Here is a 19,334-nt window from a genome sequence, read left to right as displayed (position 1 = left end):
AGTTAATAATTTTGAAGTTTTTAAAGGAGAAAGCTATAAAATTTCCGTACCAATTTTCTCAAGACATGAGGAATGTCAGGTCATGAGATTTACCAATGGCATGGAAAGCAGAATTATTAGTTTGTGATCCAAAGTTTTCAGACATTGGAATAGTAAGATGTAAAGTGAAGTAATTTTACATTTTGTTTCTTCCAAAAAGTCAAAAAAGAACAAAATAAAAAGAATAATTTTTCAAGAAAATCCTCCAATTCATTTTTTGATCTCCCTTACACCTATGTGTCAGAGCAAAGTTAACAGAAGTGCACTTTACTAAACCACATCAGAATCAAGTCTGCCTGTTGCATCTTCAGATTTTTAAAACATAATTATGCTCAAGAATTTTGTAAGAAATCAGCCTTGTTGTTAGACTTTGTGGGAGCCTCTGCATCTATCACTATTGTAAAATTGCCTCTTATCAGACTGGCTATGAAAATAATAATGCCAATCTTGTTCTAAGCATTTGCGTTCCTGCTGATGGCTTATTTTTGCATTCCTAATAAAATTGTTTGACATTTACATAAAACAAAAGCTTAATTTCATACACTACTATCTTTGCTTATTTAAGAGAAATTATTTTTAAACTCCTCATGCAGAAACTAAATGTGTTCATAGAACTGTCAAGCAGGGTAAAATGGGCATTTTAAATTTTTTTCCAACACAGCAATAAGCAAAATCTCTGTTATAAAATAACAGAAATCTGTTGGAGGCAGACACAAGCAGCAAATGAAAATACAAAGTGTGCCATTACGATGCTTTCACTGACAGCAGTATTAATGGACTGCTGATCTCTCCCATAAAAATAAATGTCAGCATCATTCGTACAGGAGCATTTTCTCTTCCTAGGCTAGCTACTTTCCAAGTTCAGTTCAAGGCTCACCTCTATTCCTGTGAGGCAACGATCAGACCATTTCATTGCCATTACCCTTGCTTACTAATCATAAGCCATGGTATTGTTTTTTCCTTCTTGATTCCCAGCATAGTAGATCCTAAATATACCCTGATTTATCAACACTTTCACAGATAAACACCAAGTTTTGCCAAAACATAAATCACTATTTCAGAACTTCATGCTAGTAAGTTACCTCCAGCTACATTTGTGCTTTAAGCACAGGTAATTTTTGGCAGTTTTCTGCTGTCACCGTGACAAAGTTATTCTTTTGCATCATCCCTCGGCCACTGTCTCAGGTGGGAATCTCCCAAGACAAGATTGTTCTGGCTGAATTGAGCATAACTACCTCTGCATTTCCACCTGGCTTGAGGATGAAGATTTTTAGATTCAGACTGGCTGATCTCTTTGAAAGCGATCAGATTTAGAACGTGTGTGAATAATTTTAAACATGCTACTTCTTTTTAATCTGAGTGCCCCAAAATGTGAAATTAACCCTTTCATGTCTGGCAAAACTAGGAGTAAAAACACAAAAGCATGAGCCAGTGGGGACTGTGACTCCTTTCTGTAAGTACTTAACAGGCAAAAGACCAGTCGGGGGTATTTTTTTAGAAGAAGGACATTTTCTTTTCCTATTCATAGGCAAGTGTCTGGCTAGTTCTAATTCAGAACAAATTCATGCTACTGGTGACAAATAATATTACCATCATATTCTGAGACCTGTGCAAAGTGAGACATTTTGGAGGGTGGCATTTCCCTCCTTTCACTTTCCCATCACTAGCAGACTCCTTCCAGCCTCTCTGAAGGAGTTTCTAGTTGTCTGCAGCCTTTCTTCTCAGGCGGTTAAACTAGCCAGACAGACTGAGGAAAAGTTGCCTTGAGTGGCTCTCCCTCGGAGAGATGCTGAAACTTTTGTATTGCCTTTATGTTCTGGCTCTTAAAATATGTGGACAAGTTGCATATAGTTTTATGCCTCCTGTTTAAATCACAGTAACTACATTGCATACTGGTTGCATGCTCCCTAGAGATAATTCTTCAAATACCTCATCCATCTGAATCTTTTTTTTGGTTACTAAAGATGAAACAATGCAAAGAGCGATCAGTGAAAAGACTGGACTGAAAGTGATTAACATGGTACAGGTGATATTTAGGTGACGGTTTCAGTATTTCAGATTTATTTATACATTTTCCATGAATTTAGTGAAAAACCAGTAGATAAATTCCTCCTGCAGCTTTGATCCTCTCAACTGTTACCCTTAAATCTGTCTACTCTTAAACGTTCCATTCCTTTTGCATATTTTTTTCTATTGTATGATTTCTTATACTTCTTTCTTACATTGTCAAATTAATTTTTGCTTCTTTGTTGTTCAAATTTTTTCCTCTCTGGTCATGTAGTGACTCCTTTATGTTGATGAATTCTGTCACATGGACTTTTAAGAGAAGAGAATATTACAGAGAAATTTGACCTCTTTGAAAGATCACTCTGAAATACAGGCTTAGAATTCGGAGAAGAAATATATATATTAACACTCATGGCAAGAGGGATACTGAAAGTTACTGCACCTATGAATTGATTCTTAAATTTTCTTTCTACTTTGCCATACATCCAAGTTTACTCTGCTGAATGAGTCGGGAGCAGGAACATCTAGATGATTACAGGCTAGCGGAAGCAGGCTCACTGGCAAAATGACCTTTCCCTGAGAACGTACCTTTTGCTCTGTGGATGTAAAAGGTGAACTTTGTTTTCTGTCACTGACTCTGGACTTCAATTTCTCATTGTTTTGTTGTGTAGTTGAGATTTATGTGAGCTTAAAATTGTATCCCAAGGTTGGGAAGTGTATTCTAGCTAGATGCTTGAGAGAACGGGGATGGATGTAGCCTTGCTTTGTAAGTCAGGGCTGATTATGCTGCTCGTATGTTTGGGCTCTCTGGAGCTATGCCCCGAACAGGAAAAGAATCTGGGGGCATATGCAAGTATTCTCTGAGAGCCTGAATTGCAGTGCAGTAAGAATGAATGATTAACTTACAGATGTTTCTTTTGGTGCATCTTTTTTGTATGTACAAAGGCTCATCACGTCTTTGGTTCTTTGGTACTTTTTTTGAAATGGAATTTTCTGCCATTCGGTAAAATCTAGTAAGTCAGGATCCTAATAGTCATACGTGATCCCATTGATCTGAACACAAAAATACATTTTTTCGTTTGCATAAGTTACAATTATAGCTATAACTACTGTTCACATTGACATGCTTGTGTTGCTTGCATTAACTGGTTAGCAATTTTTCTGGGCAGTGAAGCAGAGCAGAGTTCAGGCTGGGCTAAACTCCTCAGTATTCTCTGTTTCTTGTACAGGTTTTGCAGTACTTGCCAAGTTATGTGTTATCAATGCTACTCAGCTACTAAAAGAACACCAAATAGCCATGATTTATTTATTAGAACATTTTTGCTACAGTTTGCACAGATTCTGAGTGGAGTTCAGAATCACTGATCATTCAAGATATCAGATTATCATACATGTATAAGGCATATAATAATTAAACTCTGTCTTCTTTATGCTTCCAGCTCCATGGATTTCCATTTTCATCTTCTAATGGCTGTAACAGCCACATTGCAGATATTTCCCTAGCATCCTTACTGTGTGTCTCATTAATACTAAGGAAATGCCCTATACTTCAGTCATTGCTGGTTGATTGATATAACAAAAGCAGTAACAAATGGAGAACTAATGCAGTTTGAAACCAAAGCAAAGACTTATCTCAGAGAAGCTGTTTTAACTTAGGCAAGAAAGAAGTGTATTAGTAACATAATTTAACTGCACAACATTCCTCCAATTTAAATATGAATATCCTGATATTTTCATACTCATCCCTCCTAAACTGTAGCTGAGATCTGCTTGAGATACAGGATTCTAGTGAATTCTTTGAAAACAAAAAGTATACTATAATGCATTCACTATTAGCAATGCTTATCTGGAATTCTCTTTTAAAAAAGTGAGGTAATTCTTTTCTCAAGAATATGTGTATTACATAGTAGAAATTCATTGAATGATACCGTAGATTTCAACAAGAAAAAACTTCTGAACATATTCCAGTTAGCAGCCTCTGAGATTTGTGAAAAACATACCAACAAATAACAGAAACCATGGCTCATATACTTTAAAGGCAACTAAATGATGATCCCTTTAAAGTCCCCAAACTTTCTTTCCCCTGACGTAACACTGAGTGGGCTACTCAAGGTTTATATTTTCTTCCTAGCTTTCTTATGACCATGTGCAGCACTGGATTCCTCAGACTGCATTCAGGTTGAATCTCAGTTACCGTTTGTGAGGTATATTCAAGCATAGACAGGTTCTTTTCTAATTAGTATAGACTCAAGCCTTTTCAGACATACTGGGAAATACAGAGATGCAGTGTGCATCCATTTGCTCTGTTGTGGCAGATTACAGGAAGGCTTTTCCAAAACTTCTCCCTCTTCTCGCACTCTGTGCATCACATGCACAGACATGCAACAAATCAGTCCGCTGGGGAATTCCAAAGCCAGTGCAGGACTGCCTGCAAGAGGATATTTCTCTTAGCCTAGAGCAATGCTTTTAGCCAAGTTTTCAATCTCTGAATGAAGGGGTTTAATGGCATTTTTGTTTTCCTTGTTCTCCAGGCAGTGCAGTCATGGAGCAGTCATTATTTTCATTTTGACTGACTGCTTTATCAAATGATTCTTGGTATTCAGCTTCACTTGCCAAACAAAAAGCATACCAGTGGCTAGCTAAGCCCCCCACCCAGGTACTTGGCAAAGTACCAGAATTGCCACAACTAGTAGAAATTCTCGTGAATTGTCAAAGCAATAGATGAAAATATAGACAAGATCTTGAAATGTGAATGGTGATTTGACCACAATAAATATTTTCCAGGCATAGAGCATAGGAAACTCAAGGACAAAGCTGTGGGCTCTATCTGACAAAGGTAATTACCCATACCAACTGCATTCTTTAGAAATGAAGAAGTATGAGGCAATTTTATCACCTAATGGGAAAGGGCATAATGCCAGAAAGACTGTTTATGGTTTACCAAGAATATAAATACAATAATTGAATCATCACCCAGCACACGCTCTACTAAAGTTATCTATATTGTATATTCCTTTAAAAAATACAAGGACACTAATTAAAAAGGAAGAAAGACATGATTACTCTTCAGAATAAGCCTTCCACTACAGTGTACTTTTTAATGCCATGAATACCTTTGCTCATGCTTTCATTTATTTAATTTTATTTAGCCTTTTATTGTAAAAATGACTATAGGCATTATTAGCAGCAATTCTAACATTTTAGGGAGTTACTTTGGTGCATCATATAATTACCTCTAATTTAGGGCTGAGTAAATTTCAGTAAGTTTTAGAAAGAGAAGGAAATAAACCTTTATGGAGGTTTAAACAGGAGAAGCTCAGGAATATTAACATTGTTCGCTTGACCCTTTTTTCTCTGGCTTAGTGGAACTCAAACGAGGTAATCCATCATTTTTGCACAGAAACACAGACTTTAGTAAGGTAGTATTTATTCATTTCACACATAAATACAGGGTTACACAGAACTCCATAGATTCTAATGGGTCACAGAGCATTTGCCATTGGTCAGTGGAGGGCTGATATATCACGAAAAGCTAGTTTGCAGTTCTCAGCTATGAAAGTACATTCAGACATATCACAAGCTTTCCCATTAGTTTTTTTCACAGCTCAAGAATAGCAGGAGAGGTGATCCACATGGATAATAGCATGGGAGTGGCCATATTATGAGGGAATGGGAATGGGAATGGAGTGTGCGTACGAAACAATCTCTATATAAAATGGTCTCAGTAGTTCATAAGCAAGCATTAAAATTCAGGTATGGGATACTGAATAGAAGTTAGCAACCTCTGATTTCAGAGGAAAGCGTGTAAGGCAGCTGTGAATAAAGCATCTGAGTAATTCAGTGCAAAAAAAAGTCAGAGGAGGTAATAAACATAATTATGGCAAGAAAAAGGAGAGAGATTTGTATGAACAGTCTAACTTCTTTTATTTCTGGTTTCAGGGCATTATAAAGCCAGGCATCTTAGTTCTAAAATTACAAATGTTGATTTCGCAAAAATGTTGTTTTGAGAACACTGTTCAAAGCTTAAAACACAAAAGGTTAGGATACTGGGTGGTGTTTTAGAAGGCAATAAGGCTTTCTGGGGCACAAAACAGATAAGGATTCAAGTAAGGAATACAAGGGTCATTAGTGAGAATATACTTGACTAATTCATGTGAAGTATGTTTGTTAATTACTTTGAGGAAACTGGAGGCACGGCTGAACTGACAATATGCATATTTTATTAGCATAATGAGTGCATTCTTAAACTGAACAACTAACAATTGGCCATCTGCACTTTGAACACTTGAATTAGAATTTCTGAAGAAAATATGATTAATCTTAAAAATACTGTGTAGTATTCATCTAGTTTGATAAGCTGAATTCATCTACCTCTACGCGGAATGTGAGTATCTAAAATCTCCACTGTTTTTTCTGTAAGGCTGAAGCATGAGAGTAGGTCAGAATAGAGGTTTGTAACTGGATATCGTTTTAGGCAATCTTCTTTAAGCACATTTCTTTCTAGAAATACTCTGCTCAGAGTAGCATGCTTTGAACTTCTAGTAAAGTTGCTGGATAGCAAAGAATGACAGTATTTTCTGAAAAACAGAGGAGAGGGTTTTTTAAAGGTACGTACTGATATGCTAGGGAGATCTTTTTGCTTATTGCTGAAGGTATGCAAGTAAGAATGGTTTGATGCTAACTCCTAGAACCTGATTCAAATCCAGCATATCCAGCAATATTTTATCTGTGAAGGAAACATAAGAGTAATTAAATTGCACCGTTAAGAAAATCAGTCCCAGAAAGGAATATGAGCTCTAAAAATAATGACATTTAAATACTTCTATAATAAATCCTTGTTTAATAACAATTTTTGTTAAAGCATTTTGATGTTTTGTCTATCAGTAAGGCACGGATTTCATTTGAGCTATTAATTATTTTACGTCAATCGTGAAATCATTTAAAATTAAAAAATCAAAATATTCCAGACATCTTGTCCTCAATCAGTCTGCTTATTGTTATTATTATTGCTGCTAGTCATTGTAAAATTTCATAGCTAATTATAATTGACAATAAGACCTTGCATATCTAAGTCAATATTTTATAACCTTTTAATATGCATGATGTATTAGCATATTAACAATATAATTGCTCTAAAGTGTGGGCCAGATTCCTGACTGTTTTATGCTAGCGCAACTCGCTTGATTAAGCTGGAATTGAGCAACACAGCAGCAAAATCATGCCCTCATACATTTGTCGTGTCTTAAAACTTTTCTTCAATCAATTTTCTTCCTGCCTGTTCACTGGTTTATTTTTTAAGGCAAATCCTTTTCTGTCGCTTAATGGCACCATATTATTATTCTTATCCTAATTCAGAAATAGCTTATGTTCTTTTATTTTTAACAGAAATATTGCCAATTACTGATGTCTTTTCCTGACAATTTCAGAGTCAGCTTCAGGCACGCAGTCTCTCTTGAATCAGATCGTTACCTAACGCTTCAGACAAGCGAACACAGTATTTGCTGCACTATGTGATTTCTATAGCTAAACTTCAACATAAATAAAATTTCGGTTTCACAATAGCATCTCTGTTTCTCAGGATTCTTGAAGTTAGATTTGTCAGTTTTATATGGCAAAAAATTGTTATAAGCTGTGGTATTATATAGGTAAAGGATTGCACAAAGAAAACAACAACATAACAGGGGAAATAAACTTGTCCTGCATGTAGATTATCTTAGTAAAGTCATCAGATAAAACCTTAATAAAGTCATGGGGAATGGATCTGTTAAAATACAACTTAATAAGTTTGAAATATAAGGGATATAAAACAAGTGCTCTTGTTTTTATTAAGTCAGTGATTCAGATTTTATTTTGATTTCTCTGTTAGAACTAAGATTTCCTCTAGTTCTAATTTAAAATATTATTATGGTAGAAATTTCACTGAATCAGAGAAGCATGAAATAGCCATTTCCAAGCCATGTGGTGATGACAATAGTAATAAAAGACGTATTATTTTCTAGAAGTCTACTTTCTATTCAAGTACTTAATTTTAGTTAAAATGCAAGACAGCTTATGACTTTTTAAAGAGAACCTTGAAGTGATTTTGGATGATTTAATGAAATAAAGGAAAACTTGATTAAACTGGATTTCTTTGGGTTAAACAATGAACTTCATTTTGTGCAGCAAGTAATTATCTTTCTTAAAGACCACTTGTATGGGTATCTGTCAAGGAAAGACAGTGGAGAAGTGTTTTAAGCATGTTTATGAAATGTTTAAGTGTTTGTGGGAGTTGAATAGCTGCATTATGTTCTGTTAGTTATGGCACAAGACCAAAAATTTCATTTATAAGCTCTAGTTACTCCTAGTATTACTTGCTGCATGCAGGAACAATATTAGCAATGCTCAGTGCTTTGCATTACAAATTTCCAATGATACATGCACATCTCAGAAAGGTAGGGTTTTTCCAGGATGTGTTGATCACAACAAGAACTAGCGTGGGTCTGTAGCCTCCAAAAGTTCAGGTTTGGAGACACTAAATGGCTTGGCAACGGGATTTTTTAAATTTGACTTTACCTCATCTACCTCTTCATTTTTGTATCAAACTCCACAGCCATTTTTAATCTTGAGTAAGTTTCAATGGGTACATTACTCAAAGTTGAGTACCAGCAAGGTGTGTATTTCAAGCAGTTAATGTGCCAATAGAATCCTGAGAACTGAGGAGAAAAGCAGAAGAGCTTTTTAGGTGCTTATAATTCTTGTAAACCTTTCAATATGCATTTCTAAACTCAGCTGAACTTTCCATTATTTTTGGAAATTTATTTGTTATCACTAGTAAGGTCCACTAGTTATTTTTACATTGAGTCATCCTTTCCTTCTATCTGTCTAGACGTTCCTTTCTTTGTGTGTGCGCTGTGCTCATCTACAGCAGACTACTGGATCTTAGAACTGTGGGCAGTAATTGAGACTTCAGCAGAGACATAAAAGCGCTGTACTTCTAGGAAATTATGTATACAATTTGCATGTGTTTCTTATAGCTGCATGCTGTGCTGTGGCAGTGGTGTCCACAGATGACCAACTGAATGTATTTGAAATTAAAAACGAAGTCCTTCTGTGCAGCCTTACTCTGAAAAGAGTTTTGGTAAACTAGACTAGTGTAAATTTTCTTAATATTTTTTAATCTTGTACCTCAGTGTGCTAAGATTTCAAACCGAGCCATTGCTTCTCAAGTGACAGTCCTAATGATTCACTTGTATTGCAAGACTCAAGGTAGGTCTTTTTAAACCGTGCATCACAATAAATACAGGTGATGAGATTTTTACAAATTCAGTTAATTCCTTAGAGAGAGATTGTCTCTAACTTTATGCTCTTTTATGATTTTGCAAAAAATAATGGATTGGAACTTAAGCAATCAGTCTTAACTATCTACGTGGGAAATGCAAGAAGAGTCAGTCTCCCTTAATTCTATTGACTGGATCGTTCATTGGGAAAAAACCCAAACCAAACAAATAAAACCCCAGTAATTAAAACTCAGTTTTGTCACTAGTTTAGAAAGAACTGACTCTGCATTCATACAAATGAGGAAAAGTTCTGAACATTGAATACTAATCAGTGTAAAGGCCAACTGTATGAAGGACAGTTGCCCAGGCAAACAACAGTTTGTGCGCTCTGTGGATCAGTGAATCCACATCAATCACTTTCTACTTTTAGTTCAAGGATATTGGGCATTACTAACAGCGATAGATTTAAACTTGAGAGGGACATCCTCTGCATATGTGTTTTACCACTGAGAAGTTTGCAGACATTAAAAGTACAAAAACGGACAGATGAAACTATTTTATCTTGATGGTGTTTTCATCCATGAGTGAAATCTGGATTTGCTTAGTGAGAATGCATTAATTTGTTTGAATAGGTATGCTTAGAGTGATTTTTATTTACAGGGAAAACACTTAGCATAAAGTGAAATTTAATTGAAAATTTTGCAATGACAAAATAATGCAATGTATTCAGTGTGGTGGGCAGTACAAGCAGTAGATAAAATTCCCTCTCCGTTTCTCTCTCTCTCTCTTTCTCAACAATAAATTTCATCATAGTCACAAGAACCCTAATAGGCGGTGGATATCCCCTTGTTTGGAGATTTCCAAACCAATTGGGTCTCTCTTGTGTTTAGTAAATTAATTTTTTAAATGAATTCTCATCAAGTTTCTAATTATAATTTCTTTAAATTTAATGTTTGTATTTCTGATGAAAGACAAACATTTTGGGGGCAGTCACAAGAGACATGAATAATTTCTTTAGAAGCTTATCTAATTAATTACATTTCTCTGTAATGTCTTTAAAATGTGAACTGCCATCCTTTCATTAATTTAGATAAAAGTAAATCTTTAGTGTTTAAATATGACACTAGTGCTGAGAATTCTGATAACCTCAAGATTCATTGTCTGTATTTTTATCAAGTTAAGATAAACAAATGTGTTTAAAATGTTTGGGATTCATGATTTGCATATTAACTTTTATTTGATTTTAAAGACATTATTATTTCATGGCATAAGTGTTGACCTCTTCTGTTAATAAGTAAGATCATATGATGCAAAATGGACATAAATACTACTCCTACAATATTTTGGTGGGGATTTCTTTTTCTTCTGTAACATGTTTCTTTCTGAACCAAAACTTTTGACTCCTTCAAATGGGAAGCATTTAAAGTCTGGTGTCTTGTAATCTTCCATATCCTATACAGGTGGAATTTTAAAATTTCAGGCTATCCAGCAAGCGTAAAGCCTTTGTTTATAGCACTAGTACATTTGGTGACAACCTGGTTTTGTGTCTTTTGAAATAGTTATTTTTATGCTATTTCAAAGTAATGTTAGTAGAGCAATTGAAATTTACACATTTAGATTTCTAGGTTGAGCCTCAAAAATTATGTCTGTCTTTAGCATACAAGGAAAAAAAAAGGATGCAAGAGGTAGGGTTTGATTAGGTCACAACACAATTAACTTTGATGGAAACCACAGAAAATACAGTGTATATAGCGATACTTCCTTTAATCATCTCTACCGCTTGTAGGGCTGCCACCAGTTGCTACCTGTCCACTGGTGGAGCCTGACGTACTTCTACTTTGTAGACATTTGTTATGAGAGGTACATTGAATATCAAGCAATAGGAACTTCTGTCCTGCCTTCCCCTCAGCCAGTTCTGTATTGCCAGAGAACAGAACCCATGGACTGATGGCAGCTTTGGGCAGCTGCTAAGCTGTCACGACAACTGTGAGTAAGTCAATACCCTGACTTATGGTAGCAGCTTTCTTGCCTGCAGTAATAATTTAGGCAAAAGCACGTAGTTCAATTACAAGTCAGACCCAGAGTTTAATTCACACGGTGTGCAGTTCTTCAAATTGTTGATGATATAAACAAGATAAAATACTATGGTTGTAAAACAATACTCACTAAGAGATGGATTTTGAAACTACTATTGAGTTACTTGTGGAGGGATGCATGTGCTATAGAACAGTGGTCACCTCAGTTTAAACTGAATTCATGCTTTTGCTCTTTGGAAAAAATAATCTAAAATATTTATAAATAGTCTCTTAAATAAAATTAGCTGTACTGAATTGAAGGAAAGACACTAGAAACTGACTGTGAAATCTGTTCAAAGTAGAATGCGAACTGTTGATTTAGCTGTTCTTTCCTTACAGCTTAACAATGTTATTCTACTCTTTTCAGTGACAAAGACTTTTATGCAAAATAGCTTTACATTATAAATAATGAGACTTTATTTCAGTGAAGAAACAAGTTCACAGGTCACATTTTTGGTCAGTAGCAGATGAATCAAAGTGCTGTAATAGTCCGAAGTACTATCTAGTTTTGCCTATGTCAATCTACCATCTATCTTTCTCACAATGTGTGCCTCCACATTAATCGTATTTGTAATGAAGAAATAATAGATGTGCAGTCAGAACAACTAATAGAGTAAAATGCTCTGTGCTCTGCCAAAGATAAACAAAGAAATAAATCTATGTTGTTTACAGCCTTCCCTTTTCCATGTATAATGGACTTTATCAATAAAACAATACAAACTTCATCAAAGAAAAATCTTACCAATTTAGTCCAAGAAAGGTCTTCATTGAGCTAATCTCCAACAAATGCTGTTTGCAATAAGGATCTATTTATTCTTTTCAACCATAAAATACTGGCCATCATTCTTTATCTCATGCTCCAACTCTACGATCCATTACAGATAAGACAACCCAATTAAGGAAGGACAGAAGACAGGAAGAGTATGGTTACTATGTAAGCATTTATGTATCAGTCCCAAATTAAATATGCTTACCTCTTATGCTTTACTTTGTTTTCTTAGGGAACCACAGTCAAGTGTCCCGGGTGCCTGTTGCTATCAAAGTTCTTGATGTAAATGACAATGCTCCTGAGTTTGCATCAGAGCACGAAGCCTTTTTATGTGAGAATGGAAAGCCTGGACAAGTAAGTGTCTCCATGGTTTTATGTTGTGTACTTTGGTGTGTGAGAATGGGGTGCAGTTTCTCCCTGTCATCTTATCTTATCTTATCTTATCTTATCTTATCTTATCTTATCTTATCTTATCTTATCTTATCTTATCTTATCTTAATTTCCAAAATATGTGCCTATGTGTTCATGCTAACAACTCTTAACATTCATTTAAGATAAACCTATGATCATATTCTGTGGTACATCTCTCTATATATGGACATGTGTATTTTTTGAAGTATAGGTTTTAAATTAAAGGTAGGTAACTTGGGACAATATCCAGAAAAAATGCTGAGTGTCTTTAAGCTCCCCCTGTTTCCACTCTGTTTGATGGAGCTCGTCGCTTCATAGGTTCATGTGTGTAGGTAAAAGTATAATCCAGCCTGAATTCCAATTCAGTTATTGAACTATATCACAGCTGGTCCCAGGTATAATTTAGAAGAAACACTTAAAACAATAAAACCATTTCCCCTTACTCATATCTCAGTTATAATCACTATGTATTTAGTTCTTACTCACTTTTCTATGACAATTGGGAAAAAACAAGAAAGCAAACCAGAACTTGATGGAAAGTCAAGTAAATTGAAACTGCATGTAAAATATCTAAAGAGGGATGGGGTGTTGGAGAATTGGAATTCAAATTTTCATTATACTTCACCAAAAAAAAAAACCCAACCCAAAAAAACTTAACAGGTTATTTGCTTCTTGATTTAATGAAATAAAAGTGTTGGCAAAGAAATTTACGTAACACTCTACAAGGTGAAATAAACATAGCAAGATATCAGAAGCAAGATTTAACCTGTATAGACTTTTTCAAAGAAAATGAAACAGATTTCTTTAAAGGCATCCATTTTGAAGGACAAATATACAGAAACAGGAAAGAATATCTCATATGCCACATAAATGACAAGATAAAGATTCAAGAAAATGCACAGACTTTTATAAAGTAATGCAGTGTAAATGAGATGTAACTTTTGTCCAGCTTGAAAACACTGTACGTTACAACAATTCACTGTTTTTAAACTTTCTAATTTATTTCTAGATTGTGACATTTTATTTAAATAAACGGCAGCTGACAGCATGACACTAGTCTTGTTAATCCAACTATTCCTGTGTCTCATGTGGGTGTTAGGCATTAAATTCACTATTCTCCAAAGAAGGTTACCTGACAATAGAGTTAAGAAATTATTTTCTTTTGGTAGTATTAAATAACAACCTATATAGTAGTATACAACAACCTACCTCTGCCAAGACTGGATTGTTACAGAAGATGATTTGACTTCTAGCACCCCTTTTTGTTTATTAAAAAGGTGTCAAAAATGTGTCATTTAAGAAATGAGAATTCTCTCTAACCACTGAAAAGCAGATTATTGAAATGTGCCCTTATGGGCATACAGTTATGTTACTGTTGGTATTTGAGTTCTTCTAGCTCAGAGTGGATTTCTGTTTAGCTCAAGGTGGATTTTAGATGCTGAGTAGTTATGTTTTCTAGGATATATTAAATTCTAATGAGTATACGTTTATCCAGGGCTCAGTAAACTTCCCTGAAATCAGAAAGCTGTGTTGCACAGTGTTTTCTGAATATATTTAACTAGGTATTCCTATCAAATTTCATGTGGTTTAAGAGATGGTGACAAATGTTCGCATTTCACTTTGGAATAAAACAATAAATGGGATGATTAAGAGTCAGCTGGTAAAAGAGGCTTTTGGTTAAGCACTTATGGAAAACTTTCATTAAACCATGAAATTCTTCATCTTACCATCACCTTTTACACTCTTGATCTGATGGCAGATGTTAGTCTTGAGCATGAATCCTTGTGTGAACTTTACAGATGGTTATCAAATATTTGGCTGCCAGCATGGATGAGGTAACACTGATCCTGCAATTCATTCTGTGTTTTAAACAAATAACATTATTGGAACAGTAACCAGTCCAGAATAATCACAAAGTTAAGTTCTAAATTTAAGTCATCATTCAAAAATTATCTGCTCCGGTAAAGATTCTAGTATCTACACTACCTGATTGGTTTTTCTCATGCTTATTATTCTATATTCAAATTTTGGAAGAAATCATATTGATGAGTCAAGATGTAGAATTCAAAAAATTAAATATGTATCAGCTATGAAATAGCTAATATGAGAAAGACACTACTCTCTTACATAGTAGCAAAAGCCTAATTTGGCTAGTTCTCCAAAGTTTAAACTTGAATGTTACATGTGTAGGAAAGGCGCCGTTGTGTTATGGTATTCCAATCTATTTACATTTGCAGTTCAACTTAAATCTAAGTTTAAATCGAATTTGAATTACCATAAGGGAGATTATATTTGAACCTTTTATGAAACCTTATTTGCAGCCCCTAAATATATTGAACCATCTATTCCTGTTCAGTTTCTAAACGTTCTATTTTGGGTTCTGATATAATTGCAAGTGGCAAGTGCAGCTGCTGGTGATGTGACAGAATGTATTAAAAACTGTTGATGTATAACATTGCCAGATGCATTTTCCTTGTTTTAACCTACCTCTAACAGTAGAGGTACTACAGCAAGTAGGAGAGGAGAGGGAGAGGAGGAGGAAATGTATTTGTCCATGCACATATTTATGTGCTCCTTGCACATTTTTACACACAACAGAAAGTTGCCAGAAATGTTTTTTGTCAGTTTTGGGTGTGTGTGTGTGTGTGTGAAGATTTGAATGTACTGTTACAGTACCTCTAAGCTAACCATAAACCAGCTCATGCCTTTCCCTATTATTCCTTTTTTTTGCATAATTCCACTTACTAAAGCCAGAACATTCATGGTTTTGCTGGCTGTAGCTGTAGAGTTGATTGTTCTCCAGCCCAGGTAAACTATTTTCCTATACTCCTAGAACAGAACATCTGTATTGTTGAGTAAGAAAAGTGCCTCACTCACTGTTCCCCAGTCCGTACCCAGACTTTTCCAGTGAAGTGCTGTTTGCTCAAAACAAAGCTACAAAATTTTCAAACACTTAAGTAGTGCAGATCAATGACCTATCAGTGCTCAAGCCAGTGTTCAAACTAAAGCAACATAAAACTGAGTACAATGTTCCTCCAGTCTCTCGCAATTTGTCTCTATTTTATTCAGTTCTCCTAATAGAAGTGGCTTTTTCTAATGGAAGAAATCTGCAGATAGATCTTTGTCTCTCTGAAGAGTAAAAGCTCATTTAAATGGCGAAATGCAGGTTCTAGCAGTAAAGGGCTGGCGTTAGCTGAAAAGGCAATGTTAAAATTGCACCGTGAAGAGTTTACTGATTATAGTATTATGAGTCTGCAAAGTAATTCAGAAATAACCATGAACACCAAAGTAACTGCAAAAGTTTTTTTCAGAGTTGGAAGAACAGTTTTAATAAAAGTAGGGAACAGTTTACTAATGATAAGGAACCACTCTAAGTTAGGTTAACAAGTTGCATTGCAGGGAAAGACTTTTAAACAGTATCATATATTAAAATTGCACATAGATAGTTATGATACATTGATAAGAACTTTGTTTTGCTGTTTATCCTTCTACATCATTCACTATGATTATACTGGTAATCTTTTATAAATATTATTTCAGGCATATGTGGCTTTGTAGAAATGCAATATGAACCTGCAGACTATAATGCCAAGTTGTCCTAGGGGATCATTTAACTATTAATTTCAATCCAGAGCTGCCTGTTAAGGAAAATATGCTGATTTACTATGTTTCTACTAAATGTATGTATAGAATCAAATATATGCATGAATTTTTAACACCATGTCGAAGTTGAAATTTTACATGGAAGAATTTCAGAAATTTCAAGATTGAACAGCCAAAGGGTTATTAACTTTCACGTAGTGTTTATGGATACGTAGTGAAAAAATCAGTTCTTGTTTTCTTTATTATTAGTATTGACCAATTTTGTTATATGGAACACCTTTGTTATGCATGTTATTACTAGGAAAGAAAAAAACAGCTGTAGTGATAGGTAAAGCAGGTCAGCCCTGGAAGATTCTCTACCATGTTATGAACCACAAATTAAGAGTTGGAGCATTACTTCAGTAGTGTTCCATTACGTGATCACACAACACTGAGCAATAAAGTATGCTCATCAGCATACTAATAAAATGTGGTAATGAGAATTACTGGACTTTTCTCACCCCTATGGAGTAAAAGATACAGCAGCTTTGTATCACTGTATATATGTTATGCTTTTTTTATTTTAAGAGCTTATTTTAATGCAAATGCACAAAGAAATAAGGTTGCTATGGGAACACTAACTCTTAATTCCTTGATGTGTGCATGTAACACAACAAATGTAGTATTCCACTAAGCCTGTCTTTCGCATATAATTTTCGGTGCATTTTCAGAGAAAGAATGATTTGGTAAACAATGAAGGGAATGGATGGAAAGAACTGAAATATAAGAAAGAATTCTATAGGATGTTAAGAGGTATCTATAGTTACTGAAAAAAAAAAGGGACAAAGAATATGCCCAGTTTCTATTTCTTGAAAATTTCCAATCTAGATGATATTCTAAGCTTATTTCACAAAATTTCTGTGAGCTGAAAACCCGTATTGCAAATGCTTTTGGCTACTGGCTTTCAGGTATATTAGTTGAAAACCTGGAGACAGGGAAGTGAATTTTTACAGTCAACTCTCTTCCATAATGCTGGAAAGAATTAACAGTTGTGTAGCCAGTAGAGATAAAATTGCATAACCATCTGATAAACTGCACCTATTATGTGCAGTTGACCTTCCAGACTTCACTGTGCCCTTTACCCTATTGCTTTCCTATTCTAGCAGTGTTTGAAAAATGGAACAATCATAAAATATATCTGTCTAAAGATACTTGTTCGGTATTCCATTCTAAATTGCACTTACCTGTGATGCAGAATTACTAGTACCTGCTCCAGCCCTGGGCCCGACACACGTGCGTAGTTTAGTATCTTACACCTCTGCAAAGAGAAAGCTGAAAAAAGTTCCACATCTGTAAATGGGTCCATCTCTGTAGTGGGACAGAAAACATCTGCTTATGTATTTTTCAGCTGTTTATATTTTCTGACACTGTGTTGCTGTCTAGGATCCATTACGCAGCTATTAAATTGGAGACCTACTTCTTTAAGCAAAAGCTATGTTAGGCGTTTTTTGGCCCATCTCTTTTAATACATGTGTTTGAAATCATATCAGTCAAGGTTTCCACCTTGGCAGATGCAGTTATCAAAAAAGAGAATCTATTTATGTGGTATTTAAACAATCTAAAATTTCTTCCAGTAGATTTTTGATAATAAATCTGACCTATCCAGAATATGATTAAGCAAGGAATTAATTGTCTCAAATTTCTTTCTAGGTTGTCTTACAAATTATGTATGCCTATATCAATACCTGCTCACACATCTTTTTACATACATAATTTCAAATGTTTATGTTTTGATGTTGCTTCTTGTGGTTATCTAGTAAGATTTTATCCTTTCTTTGACTCTTGAAGAACATAGAAGAAAGAACGGGATATTGACTATTATTGTATATGTAACATATACAGATTGATAGTCCTTTCTCTTGCAGTAAAACCAGTATGAAATATTAGTTATTAGCATTTTGTTAGAGAAGCTTTGAAAATTTAAAGTATAACTCTATGAATTTGGACAGCATCAGACCTTGATTCCATTTTTTACTTTACTCTCTAAAAATGAAATTTGTCGTGATTCCTAATTTGAATTTAATTGTCCAAGAAGTTATTGGTCAGTTGCTTTAGGCATTACAAAAATAACTACATAAGACAAAAATGTTATTGAATTCAATGGATATGGGAGAGGTCAATAATTCTCATTAAATTTCTTATAAATTTCATCTAGCATGAGCTAACTACCACTGAAATTCAACTCTGAGTGTGGGATCTGGATCCATAGTCGTCTTTGTTTCTACTTCTATGGAAAATACTTGGAATCAAAAGTAGTTACACCAAATATTAAAAAAAAAATTCAAACCTCCTGATTACTTTAAAATAATGTTTCCTGTTTTCATATTCCTATGCAGCTCTGTATGATTTGAAGATGATCAACTGCAGTATCTTTCTGAGTAATATTGGAGGTAAAAGAGGTAAATGGAGGTAAATACACTGCAGATACTGTAGTTGGTCATATAAATCATATGAGGTGCTTCCTACAAAGTTATTAGATTATTCAAAGTTATTCAGACTATCCAAACACTCTCTCCTCTTCTAACCATAGTATCCTGCATTATTCTGGGAATCATTTGTTAATAATGATATTTTAAAACAAACCTATATTCCTAGTACAGGAATAACTGAGGTTTTATTAAAATTAAGGAAAAAATCCAAATATAGACTTAGATATTTTCTCTTTTTTTCAGATTAGATTATTTATCGCATAAAACTTCACACCAAAAGTTAATTTTAAAAAAAAATTTATTCAATGAACTAAAAAATGGTGGTGGGGGAAAGCAGAAAGGATTAAAGATAGATTATACATTTTGGTCCAGTGAGAAGCAATGCTATGTGCATGAAAGACTACCATAAGCATCATGAGTGTTTCTGAAACACAGTTTTCCTTCTTCTTTATTGCTGAATAATAATTTATTACTTGCCTAAATCAGCAGCAGTTTTTACCGGCCTCTCTTATGTACCTGTCTCTCCTAATTGTCTGCCTCCTTGTTCTGGGAACAGTTTAAATGGGCCAGATACAGTCCCTGTTCCCCAGACTTTCAGTCTAAGGTCTGTAAAAGCCTTGCAAGATCATAAATTAGCATTTTTAATCTGGCATGTAGAGAGATGAGAATGTGTCCGATAGAATGGAATGTTTTTTTCTATACTGTA

At 34.7% G+C, this 19,334-nt stretch overlaps 1 protein-coding gene across 1 annotated transcript in view; it reads left to right on the top strand.

Moving 5' to 3' along the window:
* CDH8 (cadherin 8) overlaps nt 1–19,334 on the top strand; it is a 153,909-nt gene that overhangs the window by 105,562 nt on the left and 29,013 nt on the right. The window contains exon 10 of the mRNA XM_076349088.1: nt 12,379–12,500. Coding sequence (XP_076205203.1) covers nt 12,379–12,500 — 122 coding nt within the window. The remainder of the gene's footprint in view (nt 1–12,378; nt 12,501–19,334) is intronic.

Source organism: Aptenodytes patagonicus, chromosome 11, assembly GCF_965638725.1.
Source record: "Aptenodytes patagonicus chromosome 11, bAptPat1.pri.cur, whole genome shotgun sequence".
Classification (NCBI taxonomy): domain Eukaryota; kingdom Metazoa; phylum Chordata; class Aves; order Sphenisciformes; family Spheniscidae; genus Aptenodytes; species Aptenodytes patagonicus.
This window is presented reverse-complemented; position numbering and strand designations above follow the sequence as displayed.